The sequence below is a fragment of the Neolamprologus multifasciatus genome, chromosome 11, assembly GCF_963576455.1.
Source record: "Neolamprologus multifasciatus chromosome 11, fNeoMul1.2, whole genome shotgun sequence".
NCBI classification, from domain to species: Eukaryota; Metazoa; Chordata; class Actinopteri; order Cichliformes; family Cichlidae; genus Neolamprologus; species Neolamprologus multifasciatus.
The window spans coordinates 26,321,053-26,337,258 of NC_140449.1; the positions used below are offsets into that span (position 1 = coordinate 26,321,053).

Sequence of the window (16,206 nt, forward strand, 5' to 3'; positions counted from 1 at the left end):
AGCGGGGTAGACGAGGGAGTAATTATAACATATTTCACCTCCTCTATTTAATGCATGCTTGCATTTCTTTCATTTGTTGCTCCAGAAAGACAAGAACAGGCTAAAATAACAATTAACACCAGTTTTAAATTTATTATAAGAACCCAAAGAACCCTGATAGAGCTCTATAAAAAAACAAACAAACAAACAAACAAGTACACAGTAAAAGCCAAGCCATCACTAATAACCCCACACATGTGCTTCATAATGAGCATAACAATGCCTCTAGGACTGAGTTTTAAAGCACAGGCTTGCACAACAAGCCAATAATACTTGGTAATCAAATGATCAAATTTTGTCCATAAGAGAGATGTTAATCACAGTGATTTTTTGGTCTCTAAATGGTTTATGTACTTTGCAGCTTTACTGTTTTTGCATTTATATTTCTTTTGAACAGTTAACTGTTTATTCAATGCTGTATTGTTTGACTGTTGAATATGCTAATTTAAGGGAAAATGATTTGATTTTTGTGGCTCTTAAAGTGCTTAATCAAACTCTGTTTGAAGCCAAACAATATAGTCATTTTAATGCACTCTTCTTTTTTTAAAAAACAACCAAGCAGTAGGAAAATTATGTTTAATGTGCAGCTAAAATGAGCATTTAGGGACAGTAAGTGGAACGCACCTTATTGGTGAAGTCAGTCACCTGACCTCAGTTCAAAAGAAGATGACTGCAGCACATCTTTAAATGTCAAACATAAAAGTGTTTAGCATTTTATTATTTGCACGTAATGATTCAACGTGGCAGACTGACGTTTTCTCCCATACGGCGTGTATACTGTACACAAAAGGAAACGAACAACAATACATATCTGGGAACTGTGGCGAAGATTTCTTCCTGTTAAAATGGAGTTTTTTCTTCCCACTGTCGCCGAGTGCATGCTCATTTGGGGGGGTTCTCTGTAATATAGAGTTCTCTGAGGTAACCATTGTGACTTTGCGCTATTTAAATAAAACTGAAATGAATTTCATAAAAATTACAACCTGACATCTGTGTCTGCTAAGTGAAACCAATGCCAACTTTAACCTTAATTTTTTTTCAGTGATCATCTGAGGTCATTAAAACCCTGGGCTCCTATAGTCTTTGCCCAGTGCTGAGGAATTTATGGCCTCAAACATAATGAATACAACATCGAGATTCAATTCAATTTCAATTCAATTTTATTTATATAGCGCCAAATCACAACAAAAGTCGCCTCAAGGCGCTTCATAGATACAGAGAAAAACCCAACAATCATATGACCCCCTATGAGCAAGCACTTTGGCTCTCCCTCCCATTCTACTTTTAAATACTCTAGGAACCACAAGCAGGCCTGCAGTGCGAGAGTGAAGTGCTCTAATAGGGTGATATGGTATGATTTTGTAAATCAGGGTCCCCAAGATGAAGATCAAGCCAAGATTAGCTTGGCAGTTCAACGGGATCGATTCAAAGTACTAATGAAGCCACTTATAAAAGTACACTGTCATTTTTATATTTTGCTTTTGTTGAAATTAATAAAAACTAGCCAGCTGTTTCTCTCAGTTTCCAGTTTTCCAATACACTATTTAAGCTCGTTACTGCATACTTTATCTACAACATATTTAACTTTAAATGCAACTCTAAATGTAAACTTACATAATACAGAAGACTTTGAAACTAGAGCTTGAGACCATAAACTCAATAATAAGGAGGAGTTAGATGTCTTTTTTATTAACTACAAAAGTCACATCCTGTTTTGGTTGTGACTTTTTTAGCTCACTTTTCTAATCTGGAGGCTAGCCTCCCCTTTTCAGAAAGCCAAAATAAGGGAGAAAGTTTCCTCTTTCATTGAACTTAGAGACCATAATTTAGTAGCTCTTTTCATGCCATGCACTCCACCTTCAAAAGTCAAACAAAGGTCAGACCTCCAAACGTCACAATTTTTTAGAGATAATAAATAATAAAAAAGGGATCCAAGTTTAATTTTAGAGGAACAAAGGTCAGTGAGACAGCATTAGCAAACTACATACATCACATTCATTCGGCTTAGTTTCTCTCCAACCCTCCCACAGCTCTACAGCATATAACCTTTCAAATATTCTGATTCTTCATTCTACACACAACATACAATCTGGACAAGGGAGTGTCTGAAGTTATGTGTACTGCAACAGAGTCAGTCTGGATGGAGACTGATCTTAGAAGTTCAGGATGTTGCAGTGCTATGTCATTTCACTTCTGTTAAGAGCTGCACGCATGCACTTCTTTGTTATACATGTATACACTCCTTCTGCTCTAAACCTCCCCTGGAGAACAGAATAAAGAGAGTATAAATGGACTCCCTGTGCTACATGTTTTAGATGGCTCCAAAAACACAAATTCCTCCTCCCGCTTTCCTTTTTATCTGTCCGTGGGTTACATTGCCAAGGTTATCAGCCCTCTTCACAGGCATTCACAGTAGCTCGAGCCATTATGTGCATTTACCAGGACACCGCCAGGGATTGTTCATTCTTTTCAGTTCTGTAAATGGAGCAAATGCTCATTGCTACAGTCATACAATTACTGCAGCTCATTGTTAAATATAATATGAAGATGCATTAAGCCACAAACCCCGAGGGATCCTGCAGGCATAAAGGAGGCACCATGTGTGCCGGTAAAACATGGATGCTGTTTTAAATCAATGGGGAAAATGTTCAAGTGGCTTGTTTTTCTGACAAAATTATGCACTGAAATAAAAATAAAGTTTCTCACCTTCCAGTTCATCTTTTGTGATAGTAATGGTCCTTCCCCTGTCCACTGTAACCACTGAGAAAGGAGAACATAACAGACAGATACAGGTTGAAAATAGAGAGGATAGAAAGGAACGTGGTACCAGGGTAATGAAGTTATATATGAGCTTATGATAACAGTATTATTGTATTAATGTTAGAGGAGCAGCCACTGATAAGAAAGTTGGACTCAGAGAGACACAAAGAAGTGAGCTAGACCGACATGGGAGGATGGAGAGCAGGCCGGAGGCAAGTCAGCCTTCTGTCTGTCCTTCATCTGTGTTTAATGATCCACAGCATCTGACCAGAGTCCATCTGTCCTCCCAGTTACACACAGGCACGCACACACTCCACGATCCACATCGCATCTTATTAATTGCTCCCATCATTCCAACATTACGCCGTTGACCAAACAGAAAAGCTTTAAAATACGTAATCTTTTAGGAAATAATGTGTTTTACCCCACAATGTAATTAAGAAGCTGTCAGAGAAACAACCGCAAAAGCCCGCGGCTCTACAAAGTGAGATCTAAATCTGCACACCTACATCTGTTCTCTCTGGTAGTGCTGATTTCCTTGCAGGTGTAACATGGCAACTGAGGCAGATGAGGTGAATAAACAGTAGGAACGAACTGATAACACATTGCTGATGCTCTCTGTAGTCATTTGTAGATGCAGATGAGTGACAAATTAAAGGAAAAGCCTGAATAAATAAGTGGGGATACATAGTGCACGCAGATGCTTCCATGAAAAGGCGCAGGGGTCGCTCAGTGGCTTGATGTGTTCGAAAATAATGTAAATCATATGCTGCGATCACAGTCAGCAACAACCCAACAGCTGCATAAGATTTTGAGCCCGATTTCAGACAGAATTGCCCAATGATTAAGCTGCATTTCTATCTTTTTTCTGCCATTAGGTCCACTCTAACTAACTACAAGCGAGAGGGAACATATTTTTTCTCTAATCACTCACTGGAGACAACCATATCCACCTGAATCCAAAGGTATTTTAAGTTGTTGTCCATGGGGCAGGGTGCTAGCTATGTAAAGTACCCCTTGATAACAGTGGTAAACCCACCCGTGGTGCTGATTTGGTAGGCATTTGTCCTCCAATAGCACTTATGGAGCAACTGCATTTGCAAACCACAGTGCTTGATGAAAAAGTCTGCTATGTTTAGTGGAGGAATTTAAACTTTCTTAGACTCTGGCTCTCAAAAGACCATAAATTGAAATATGTAGAAAAGTGCTGAAACTTCAAGGATCTTTTCTAAGGAGCAGGAGTCTGTTCATGTGGAGCTATGAGTCAACAGCTCTTGTTTGAAATGTACTATATAAATAAAGGTGACCTAACATTAGTCTGAATGAAGGAAATAGTGATACACTGGCATCTTTTCACTCTGGCAAACGCCATGTTTTCCTCTCATTACCCACAATGCAGCTTGAAAGCCAACAGTTTAGTCAGAGATTTAAGTCAGTAAAGTCCAGATGAAAATCTCAAGGTATGAGAAGAAATTCTTCTTCCTTCCGACTCTATAATCTTAAATTTTTGGTTTTCAAAGTAGATCAACTTTCTCTAGAGCCAGAAAAGCATCTTTATGCATCTTTTGTCAGACATCCAAAAGTTCTACCAAAGAAAAACACTTTGATGTGTCATGCAAGTTCCCCCATTTGTACAAACCACATCAAGTACATGAACCTGACAGCTAACTGATAGGACAGTTTTAGTGCCTGTGATCTTACATCAACAAGGCTGCCCAAGAGAGAAAATGACATCTTATAGACTGGGAACATTTCTTTATTAATTCATCTTCTTTTATGAACTCAAACAATTAATTTATTATGATTAAGGAATAAATACAACTGCATCGCAAAGCCTGATTCAGTAATTTAAGCAATTTCAGGAGAGTGTTTTTTCCACTTGCTAATTGATCGGGGAAAGTTCCTCCACTAAAGCACTCATGCATATTTGTTGTGCATACTTTGGCATTATTTATGATATCAGACGCCAACAAGACAAAGCTCTTGAGGTATTCTGCTGGTCAGGTTTAAATTTCACTCCACAAATAAATCAGACGATGCAGGAAAAATCAGCAACGTTAACACATTTTACAGCTTTTTATATGTCAGTGTTGATGTTTAATGTGTTACCCATAGTCCTGGTGTGTTCCAGGGGGTCTGCAGTGAGGACGGGCTTCGTGGCTTTGGAGGGGCGCCCTGCACCGGCCTGGTTCACACTACGTACTCTGAACTGGTACAGAGTTCCTTCCTTCAGCCCGAACACTGGGTAATGGCAAATCTTTTGAACATCCATATTGCAGCGCACCCACTCACCCTGGCCGAGGTCACATCTGAAAAGGAGACACGGTGCGAGGGAGAAGTCAGTCCTGAAAATACAGTAATAAAGAAAAAAAAATTGTACAAGAAAAACAAAAAACTAACCCATTGTGTTTGAACAACACTAGGTGCAGTCTGCGGGGTACAATATTATAACACCAATTCTGAAACACTTTATCCCACACAACAGCCAGTACGTACGCCACAGAAGAGTATAATTGTGACCAGAGAGCATCGCGAAAATAACAGGGCTCCAAAAACAGAACAAAAATGTTTTTTAAGTACAAGTCCAGGCTCAAATTGTACGACATCAATGACAAACTGTTGCCACTTTTCTAACCAGACGGGGGGGTTGCTAGGGAACTGGGAAGTATCCTACACTTTGTTTCGTTGTTCAGTAACCAGTAGCGTTTAGAGCTGTGTGTTGTGACTAAAGAAGAAAATACACAAACGAACATGAAATGCAGAAATGCAAATATATGAGCACACATGTTCAGGTGATCCTGACTGATTGATTTTGGTGATAGCTCCAGCAGCTGATCTCCTCAGAGAGCCTTTGAGTCTGCTGTTAACACACAGTTGAGGGTTGATAATTACCATGTATACCATCCATCTCATTAGGGCTCTGCCAACTTAATATGTCCAATTCAAATTCCTCAGCAGCAGAAGCACACAGAAGGGTTAGCAGTGTAGGCTTACTGTTGGTCACATGTTGACTCGCAGCACAGGAAATCACTGTGAGTTCAATCTAAAATAAGCATTTTAATGAATGCCAAACCAACGTGAGCTCACTGTAGGAGATCTAATCTCTGTGCTGGATATTTCTGGCAATGAAAACCTGAAATCTTTTCGTCAATACTTTTCTTTCGTTGTTTTACTGAATTCAAACATGCACACAGTCTGAAAAGGTAGTGTAGTCAGACTAATTGTCTCACAGTTGATCAGTTGATTAAGTTCCTGTTGAAATGACACAATCAGCTGTCATTTTAATTAATACTTAAATGACATGATAAATCACCAACCAAGCAATGACTTAATGAAGGAGCTTAATGTAAAAATCAATATGAACACAATGAAAAAAACAAAACAAAAACAGTTCTGACAATTGAAATTTTCAAGGTTAAAAAAAGAAAGACAAAGAAACCCTGACATTGCATTTGCAATATGTAAAAAAAACATGAAGGTGACTCGATGCCATGGTTTGCTGTGCGGCCAAATGCAGGACTCACAGACAATGAAGGAGTGAAATAAAGAAGGCAGCTTTATTTTGGCTGTAAATGAATCTTCATACAAAAAACAAAGCCTTAAAGCGAGGAACTAGAAATACGAACTGAAATCAAAACACTAAGACACTGGGAAGCTAAGGAACTAAACTGGGAAACAGCTGAAAAAACTACAAGGAGCATGGAGGAAAAACACACAGAGTAGTGAAGGTACAACGTGACAGCACACTTGCTCAGTCATACACAGGTTGAAAACCGAGAGGATGGAAACGGGTGGAAACACAGCTGGGACTAATCAGACGTAACGAGAAGCAAAACTCCAAACACTGAACACAGGACACAAGACTATCAAAATAAAACAGGAACCACACGACAGGCACAAGTGCACGGACTTGATACTGAACAGAGGGAACACGGAGCACAGGGACAGGAGTGACATGAGACACGACTGACTGGGGAACAAGAAAATAAACATGAAGACAGAACTAAACCTACACTGAACATGAAGGGCACAGGAACAAAACCCAAGAACTAGAAATCAAGAAATACTGCAGAACTTAGAGTGCTAGAAATACAAAACAGAAACCAAAACACTAACAGTGAAAGTGAAAATCTAGAAATCCTAAAATACACAAAGAAGCACATTTCTATGTCAACAGGATAAACACCTGCTCAGTGGACTGTTGATTTGCCAACACTGTCAGCTAGTTTTCAAAGGTGTGAAATAAACTTTCAGTGTCAGCTTTCACTTTGTTTTACCCGATTCATTTGAACCCAACGGAATATTTGAAGTAAGCGGTACATCGCAATTCTCACCGTTCCACATAATATCCCTGCACAGGTGAAGCTCCATCAGCGCTGGGCGGCTGCCAAGTCAGGAAAACGTAGTCCTTGTTCACGTCAGACACCTGCACTGCGAGAGGAGACGCGGGACCGCCCACCACTGCAGCTGATGCATCTATGGATGTCAGCAGAGAGTCAGTTAGCGAGAAGAAAAACAGCATACAAATATTCAGCCCCCAGCTATGTACTAATAACTGAACTGAATTTGTGTAGTTCTAATGAAGGCTGAATGAACCAGTAAACAAGTCAAACAGGAGCAATTTGTCCCAGCTGACAGAGAAGTTTGTGATGTGCTGCTTTTTTCACATTATTTGGAATATATTTATTGGATTTCCAGTTTAGCACTCAACTAAATCGTTTACTGTGGAAACACAGGGTTTGTTTTTCCAACAAACAAAGTAGGAGAAAGATAGTGAGCCAAAGGAGGAGGAGATGTGTAAAAGCAAGGGGAAAAGGAATTGGTAAGTTTAATTATAGGATCTATAGCAATCTAGTTCATGCAATTGATTCAAACATATAAGCCTGAAAGTAAAAAAAATGGCCACCAATCCTGGGTTTCTTAGGTTTTCATGTCTGCAAGATTTTCAGAAAACTTGACCTCTGACCTTGAGGTCAAGATCACTGAGATTCCTGTCCAAGATTTTTAGTAGATGCACCTATGGCATCAATTTGAAAATCCTACATTGTGTCAGTCTCAAATGATCATGTTCACAAAGTTGGACATTCATGCCACCCGCCTGCCGGTGACGACAATATCAAAAATGAGTTTTGCTCTGTTGACCTGCTATTGTGTGTTTCTCCTAATGACCAGGGATTATCAATGATTTTAAAGTAATCAATAGTTGCCACTCCACATGTTAACTTACTCCAGGAGATATTCTATATAAAATAAATTCTGTGCGCTCAAATTGGAAAGATTTAAAAAAAAAAAAAAACAGTGTCTCAAGTACCTGATGTTCTTTGATCCAGTTTTTTATCCAAACCACTTAAAAGAACATGTGAACAAATGTAATTCTTCCATTTCAGAGCCATTAGTGACAGTTAAGTTATGGTTTATTAGAAAATCGTTTAGACAGAGAAGGAATCATTGCTAAAAGACGGGGTGGTAGAGAACGTATAGGTACAAATAAGACCTTCCATGAGCTCTAACTTGTTTTGACCAGCCACCTATCCCACATGGTGATCTCCCTGGAAAGTTTACCTAAAATGCCCCTTTTGAAGTCTTCTCCAGCAAATGATCAGAAAACAGATCAAAGTCTTTGTTTCTGATGATCTACATCACAGACCCTGCATTAGTGAAGTTTTACTACTTTAAACTTGATATATCCCACGATACTGATGCTCAAAGCTGGTTATGGAAAAAGCTGTTCTGAACACAAACAAGACTTTGGCTTTAGATTTGGATATTATAACAGATCAAGTGTGTTTTAATCTTTGAAATTTCAAATCTCCTGCCGTCTCAAATTTGACACACACACACACTCATTTTCATATCTTAGTGAGGACATCTATCTGTCAGCATCTGACATAATGCTTTCCCTCACAGCTAACCCTAACCATGAAACCCTTACCCAGGGGTGTCGAACTCCAGGCCTTGAAGGCGGGTGTCCTGCAGGTTTTAGATCTCATCCTGGGTCAACACACCTGAATCAAATGATTAATTCATTGTCAGGCCTCTGAAGAACTTTGAAACATGTTGAGGAGGTCATTTAGCAATTTAAATCAGCTGTATTGGATCAAGGACACATCTAAAAACTGCAGGACACTGGCCCTCGATGCCTGGAGTTTGACACCCGTAATTTTACGTAATTGTAACCTTGACACCAAAACCCCATTTTGACCCTCAAAAATGCCTTCAAACTCGTGGGGATGGGAATTTTGTCCCCATAAGTGACTGCTGGTCCCCGCAACTAATTTCTGTCCTCACAAAGATGCCTAAACATGTACACACACACACACACACACACACACACACACACACACACACAGACATAGCGAAAAGGACAAAAAAGAAATGAAGAAATAATTCAAAGCAGACTTGAATAACATAGCGTGACATGTTTGCAAACCTTTTCTTGATGCTGAGAATAGATTGTTTTTTTTAACAAAAGGCTTAAGTCAACATTTAAATAAGAAACATATCTCGTTCCTCCCTGCTATCCTTCATTTCTTATTTGTTTTTTATTGCAAATCCCCCCATTTGTAATGCTAATATGACGGCTGAATGATGGAAAAAACACACATTCAGAGACCTTCCCTGATTCCAAAATTAGTACCTACAGCTCTGGTGAAAAAAATGAGCTCCCAAACAAAAGAGAGAGCGAGTGAGCCAAGTAGAGATTTTAAAAGACACTTACTTTGCATTAAGTGTCCGTATACGTGTGTTTATTTGGGCTCAGATGTGTTATCGATGTATGTGCACAGGAGCTCATGAATGATTCAGAGCACTTCATGCTGTCGCTGTGGGAGTTAAGGTTGAATACATACATGAACAAGCACTACAATGACTTTAAAACACATACTGCACATGTGTCAAACCTCCTCGTAGTGCTGCTTAGATTTCAAGTTGATGACTCAAGTGTGAGCTACTCTCTGGTTTATTTGCATGTCGAAAGAAGAAAGCAGCATATGAAAAATATATATTTTCATCGAACAAAGTTAACAAGCCCTCGATGGAGAAATATTTTGATTGATGGTGCAATTTCCCCGTGTGAATCAGTTTGCTGACAGGAAATGAAACTAGAACCAAAATCTGGTGAATACAAATAATGTTTGGAGGAATGTTTGCTCTGAACTCTAAAGTAAAAAAAGACAATTATATTTTCCAAAAGACAGATATTTTGTACGCACAGGTGACAAGATCACACTTTGTCATTATTTGTCATTTTGCTGAGGACTGAAAACATCACATCAAACAAAGCGTATAATTTGAAAGACAGCTGGGCAAGTTCTTCAAAGAAGACACTAAGTATTTGAGGAGTTTCTGATGTGATCTGACACCCACTTACAAGCGTGGCACAATGCCTATGAGTGGCTTTAGGAAGTCGTTGAAAACAAGCTACATACTTCAAAAAAAGCAACGTGTCTGCAAAATGGATCATACATTTCATCATCTGCTTAGTTAAGCATTAACTGTTACCACTATATATGTTATTATGTATATAGAAGCAGGTAATGCCTAGGCAACCTAGGTACTCATGTTCCCAAGGCCTATTGTTGTGAGGTTTGACGATGATCCACAAAAAATTGTGGATAATATAAAGTTTTTACTGATTTTCAAATTTGGTGCAAATTTGATGTTTACACCCGATTTTCACCAAAATGAAATCAGCTGAATCTGTTATTAGCATCTACCATCACATAAAATTTGCAAATGATTTTTTTGAAAACCGTAGATGCTAGATGGCTAACAAACAGAGAGACAGACAAACAAATGCAACTGATTACATACTCCCTCCCTTTGGGGGGAGAGTTACTCAATCACTTGGCAGAAACTCAATGCATCTAGGAAATCCAAAGTTCAAACCAAGCATTAGAACAGAGAAGAAAAGTGCTTTAGCTAGCTTTGAATGTGCCATGGTTGTTTGTATCAGACGGACTGGTCTGAGTATTTCAGAAAATGTTTTATCTACAGAGATTTGTCAACATCTATAGAATTTACAGAGAATGATTGAAAAAAAAGGGAGAAAATATCCAGGGAGTTGCAGCTATCTAGGTGAAAAAGCCTTGCTGATTCCAAAGTTCAGAGGAGAACCACCAGATTGCTTCGAGCTGTCAGCTATGACAAGAAACTGAGGCAACAGTTCAAACAGGCTCCCCAAATCTGAACAACAGAAGACTGAGAAAAACGTTAGTTTCAATTTTCTGTTGCAGCTTTTAGATGAGAGAGGTCAGAATTGGATGTAAACAACATGAGATCATGGATCTCTCCTGCATTATTGTTGCTGGCCATGTCCATCCCTTTATGACCACCCTGTATAATCTTATGATAGCTGCTTCCAGCAGGACATGATGGCCTCCACAGTGACCAGATTTCAATCCAATAGAGCAGCATCAAGACTTAGTGGAATGGGAGATTTACACGATGGATGTGCAGCTGACAAATCCGCAGCAACTGTCTGATGCTATCATGTTTCCACAGTTTCCAGCACTTTGTTGAATCTATACCAATACAAATTAAAGCAGCTCTAAAAGTAAATTGGGTCCAACCAAGCACAAGCAAGAGGTAATTAATACAATAACCATTGATGGTAAATATGCTTAAAATCAGAGCACTTGTTTTTAGATGCATGTTCTGCTTAGGTGTCTTTGTAAAAACAGTAAACGGGTGAAAATGTGGGATATTACAAGACTGTGACTGGTGGTTATAAAAGAGACGTCAGAAGGAAAGAAGCACATGGTCAAGAAATTTCTTATGTTATATTGAAATAATGTGAAGCTCTTGTGTTATTATTTAGTTGGAGTTTAGTTGGTTTTTATTCTAGTTTAGGTTCATCCATGTCTCTGAGTTTATGTGTCTTTTCCTGTCTTTGGTGTAAGTCTGTGTTGTCCTCTATGTTGTACTTTCAGCTGTGCCAGTACTTTCGTCACTCCTTGTGTTCCGCCTCTCCCCTGTCTGTCACGTGTTTCATGTATGCGTTTCCACGTTGTCAAGCTCGTGTTGTCATGTCTACATTCTATTATGTTTCCTGTTTTATTGTGAAGAGTCCGTTCCATGCTCAATGTGTTTAGTTGTACTTCCCCTGTGGCATTCAGGTTCATTTGTGTCAGCTGTGTTTCCCCAGGTGTTTCCACTTCCCTCATTACCCTTCAGTGTATTTATGTCTTCTGTCTTCACCAGGTCAAGTCACATCTGGTCACAGAGTTTCCTTTTTCCTGTTCAGGTTCATGGTCCAGTTATCTCTCATCATAGTTTTTCATGAATCCTGTTCCGACCATGTTCAAGTCAGTTTTTATGTTCCAGTTTTTCTCCATTTAGGTTTCAGGTTAGTTTTTCTCCAGTTTGCATTGCTTTGTTTTTGTTTCGACATCAGCCCAGATATAAACGGCTCGCTTTTTGTTATACCGCATTTTTCTTTTGTGTCCGCATTTTTTGTCCACACCTCAAACACACCGGCCCACCCCCCCGTGACAGTTTTTAAGACTACATGAATGGTATGTTGGGGTTTTTTAAAAAAAATCATGATGATCCTTTTGAGAGCCAGCTGAGGGTTTCCTATTGTTTCTAAACTTTAAGCTAAACTAATGCATCTGGATGTTTGCTGTTTGTTCATGCTAAGCATTTGCACATGAAAAGTGGTCTTAATTTTCTCTCAGTGAGACTGTGGAGGTATATTTTCACATTAGTGGATAATTTTAAAGCACCAAAGCCAGCTTCAGTATTTATATTAGATCCATTAATCTTTGGACTCTAATGCATTGATAAATTGTGAGTGTAGGCTAACATTTTAGAGTATTTCACCTGTGAGATAGACAAAAGCGCTGTGCTCTTGGATTCCATCCGTGGTTCTCAGTCTTACAGTATAAAGACCTTCATGCTCCTTGTGTGCAGCCCTTAAGGTGATGACGGCCTTGGTGTCAAATGTTTTAATCTCCACATTGCTGGATTGATGCAGTTGTACACCTGGAAAATAGAAAAAGCAAGCTAAAAAGTCAAGAATAATGCTTTTATGATGAATTACTTCACTGTTCAAAAAGGCCTTTCATGCCACTAGACCACTAGTAATTAATGCTTTAACTTTAACTTCTGGCTGTGTCCCTTCATATTTTAATGAGGCCATTATTCACCCTCTTTTAATTTGAGGAAAATTTCAAAACTGCCTTCATGTCCAAAACATTATAAAAAGTGGTGACCAACCAACTACCAGAAGTTTGAACTGTTCACAACATTTTAGATAACTTTCAGATTCACTCTACTAAAATTCAAATGAAATTTTAACACATAAAATGAGATGAAATGCAGGTAACTATTCAATCCTTATACTCTTGCGTCTGTCAGCTGCTTTGACACAGTTAATCGTAGTACCCTGATTAAGAGATTTAGAACGTGGGTGGGCATTTTGACTTATTTTCTTCCCATCCCTCTCACTGGAGTGTTACACTTGCTTTTGCTAATTTTGTGTCCCCTCCTGCTGCTTTATCCCGTGGTGTGCCGTAAGGTTCAGTCCTGGGACCTATCCTGTTTGCTCCCACTTGGACACATCCTGAATAACTTTGAAGACATTTCATACTATTATGTGACCAAATTATCTTTTGTTCAAGACTGCATTCATATTATAAAGGACTAAATGGTATCCTATTATCTGTTTCTCAATACACAAAAACTGAAGTTATGATCTGTGGACCTGACATCTTTGTTCCCAAAGGTAATTAAAATCTTGGACCTTTGGGATGATTTGCTCTGAGTAAATCATCCCCAGATCGCTTGCAGATTATCCAAAATGCTGCTATGAGGCTTCTCATCAGGGCCTCTAAAAGGTCCTAAACTTTTGGCGATTAGAGCCCTCCATCGTCAGTTGCCTCCATACATCAGTGACCTCCTACAGCCATACATAACTTCTAGATCTCTGAGATCTGCTGATCCTTGCGTGATGGCTATCCCTAGAGCCCAGATATGTGCTTTCTCTGGACCTAAGATCTGTGTTAATAATGTTAATCTGTGTTAGATCTTTGTGAACTTTGTTCTTTAAAAATGCAATATAAATAAATCTTACTTTGGGGTGGCTGTAGCTCAGGTGGCAGAGCAGGTCAGCCACTAATCAGAAGGTCGGTGGGTCGATCCCAGGCTGCCTCCTGGCTGCATGCCAAATATCCTTGGGCAAGATACTAACCCCATATTTGCCTACTGGTGGTGGTCAGAGGGCCCGGTGGCGCCAGTGTCCGGCAGCCTTGCCTCTGTCAGTGCGCCCCAGGGCAGCTGTGGCTACAATGTAGCTTGCCATCGCCAGTGTGTGAATGGGTGAATGACTGAATGTAGTGTGAAGCGCTTTGGGGTCCTTAAGGACCAGAAAAGCGCTATACAAATGCAGGCCATTTACCATTTACTTAATTACTTTGTATTTGCAACACTTACCATCTCTAAACCAGCTGACATCCTTCTGGAAGAGGAGCAGAGCTGAGGTGAATGTACACTCCAAGGTGAGGGTGTCACCCTCTTTCACCCAGGTCGGGGGAAAGGAGGTGCCAAACCGAGCTTCCTGTTGAAGCTGTAAGGCTAGAAGAGATGGGAGGAATGGAGCAGGAGTAAGAACACACGGATGATAGAGACAGAAATGCCTAAAAAGACCATCTAATACAGACTAGAAAAAGACCCACTGCTTTATCCAAGCAGACACACACAGCAGCTATAAGAGAATTCCCCGGGGGAAACGTCACAGGACAGCAGAAAAGCTGCAGATGGCACTCTTTGTTTTTAAGTGAACAGTTCCTGACAAGCTATTCCTTTAGATGCCTGTCATTCTCTGCCTCGTCAAAAACAGCAAAGCAATACAATCCGGACGTGCAAGATATCTGTGCCATGAGGTCTCGTCAAATCCCATTCTCAGGGATGAATCTGAAAGATTGTGACATGCTTCTCATAACGATCTTGTTCTGCTTAGAAGTCCGGGCTATCACAGCAGTGTGCGTAGAATTATTGAAACACACCGCAAAGATGTTTGCTTCCCATCATTCAAATCCTGCATTTCCCTCAGTGCACTGATGTTATGATAAATTTACCGCAGTCACGCTTTAGTTTGAGTGATTTGTTTTGGAAAATACAATCAGCTCCATATGAGATAATCAAGTATCAGTTACAAAAAAATAGCAGCATGCAATTCTTCAGCACATTCTCCTAGCAAGCAGCCCCTGATGCCATTACAAGCTGATAAAGCTTCATTCAACATGATTGCCACTTAATATCTGTGTGTGTAGGGAAAATATTGGATTGTCTTGCACCTACATGGTCATTCCTCAGAAGCAATAGTGTAATACATACATAAATTATATTGCTCCTGACTTTACTTTTCCAGTTTTGCCATGTCTTTAAAATCCCTTTAAGATAAATTAAAAATCAGCACACTTTCAATAGAAACCTTGCTTCCTTTTGAAACGCGCACATTTGCACAGTCAGTATAAGAAATCTGTCAAACCTGACAAGAAACACGCAACATCTGTGCAAGATGATGACAATGGACAGAGTTGACTAGCAGTAAATTTTTAACAGTGCATGCATACACAGGTCACAATATTAAAATAACTCTTATCAAAACAATCCAGCTTGTTGAGAAATAGTCACAGGCCTTTGCTGTCTGAGACTGGTATCCTTGGGTCCTGTGGATTACAAGCAGGGTTTTCAAAGTGTGGCCTGCAGGCCAATGAGAGCCCTTGGTAACCGTTGGGAGGCCCGTGGGGGCAACAACAAAACACTCTAGGACTCGATATTTCCCTCATTCACTTTATGTAACAGCTCCGAGCAAAACTAAGGGAGCTTTTGTCTTTATTTACAACACTTCGAACATTCTCACCAAACACAAACCACAACCAACAACCACCACCACCGAAGCATATGTTTGAGCCTTCTTCTTTTGCGATTTTTCTTTTAGGCTTGGCAAGTATATATATTATATACATAACAAAGTAAAATCCACATGAATACCAGGACCAAAATTTCCCAGCAGGACACTGTATGGTACCAAGATGATCAATGTTATTCACATCTCTATTAAGCAATTTGAATGTTGTTGCACATCAGGGTAGCTAGACAGTAAAGCTTGATTGCTTGTGCCCTGCAGTCAAGCAATAAAACTGATGGGTAAAATAACCCACATTCACATCCCTAATATGAATAATAAAAGATATATACACAATATGACCCATTATGGTTGTTGCTTCATTGAAAATGTGTGAGACTACAAGTGGATATTATGTTTCTAAAATTTCTTTTGGCTGCTCTATCACCCTAGCTCCCTCATCATCCTTACACCAACCGCTCTGCAGGTCCTCCTCTACATCCATGAATCTTGTCTGTGGTCTTCCAAATTCAATGTCCATTGCCCAGTATGTTTCC

At 39.6% G+C, this 16,206-nt stretch overlaps 1 protein-coding gene and 1 long non-coding RNA gene across 2 annotated transcripts in view; one reads left to right on the forward strand and one right to left on the reverse strand.

The window, feature by feature from the left end:
- Window positions 1–16,206, reverse strand: part of myom3 (myomesin 3) — an 85,165-nt gene that overhangs the window by 31,508 nt on the left and 37,451 nt on the right. The window contains exons 9-13 of the mRNA XM_085176881.1: window positions 14,233–14,373; window positions 12,622–12,783; window positions 7,134–7,275; window positions 4,909–5,108; window positions 2,746–2,799 (exon numbers count right to left, since the gene is read on the reverse strand). Coding sequence (XP_085033007.1) covers window positions 2,746–2,799; window positions 4,909–5,108; window positions 7,134–7,275; window positions 12,622–12,783; window positions 14,233–14,373 — 699 coding nt within the window. The remainder of the gene's footprint in view (window positions 1–2,745; window positions 2,800–4,908; window positions 5,109–7,133; window positions 7,276–12,621; window positions 12,784–14,232; window positions 14,374–16,206) is intronic.
- Window positions 11,442–16,206, forward strand: part of LOC146508641 (uncharacterized) — a 54,916-nt gene continuing 50,151 nt past the window's right edge. Inside the window, exon 1 of the long non-coding RNA XR_014876801.1 lies at window positions 11,442–12,314. This is a non-coding gene — a long non-coding RNA (uncharacterized LOC146508641). The remainder of the gene's footprint in view (window positions 12,315–16,206) is intronic.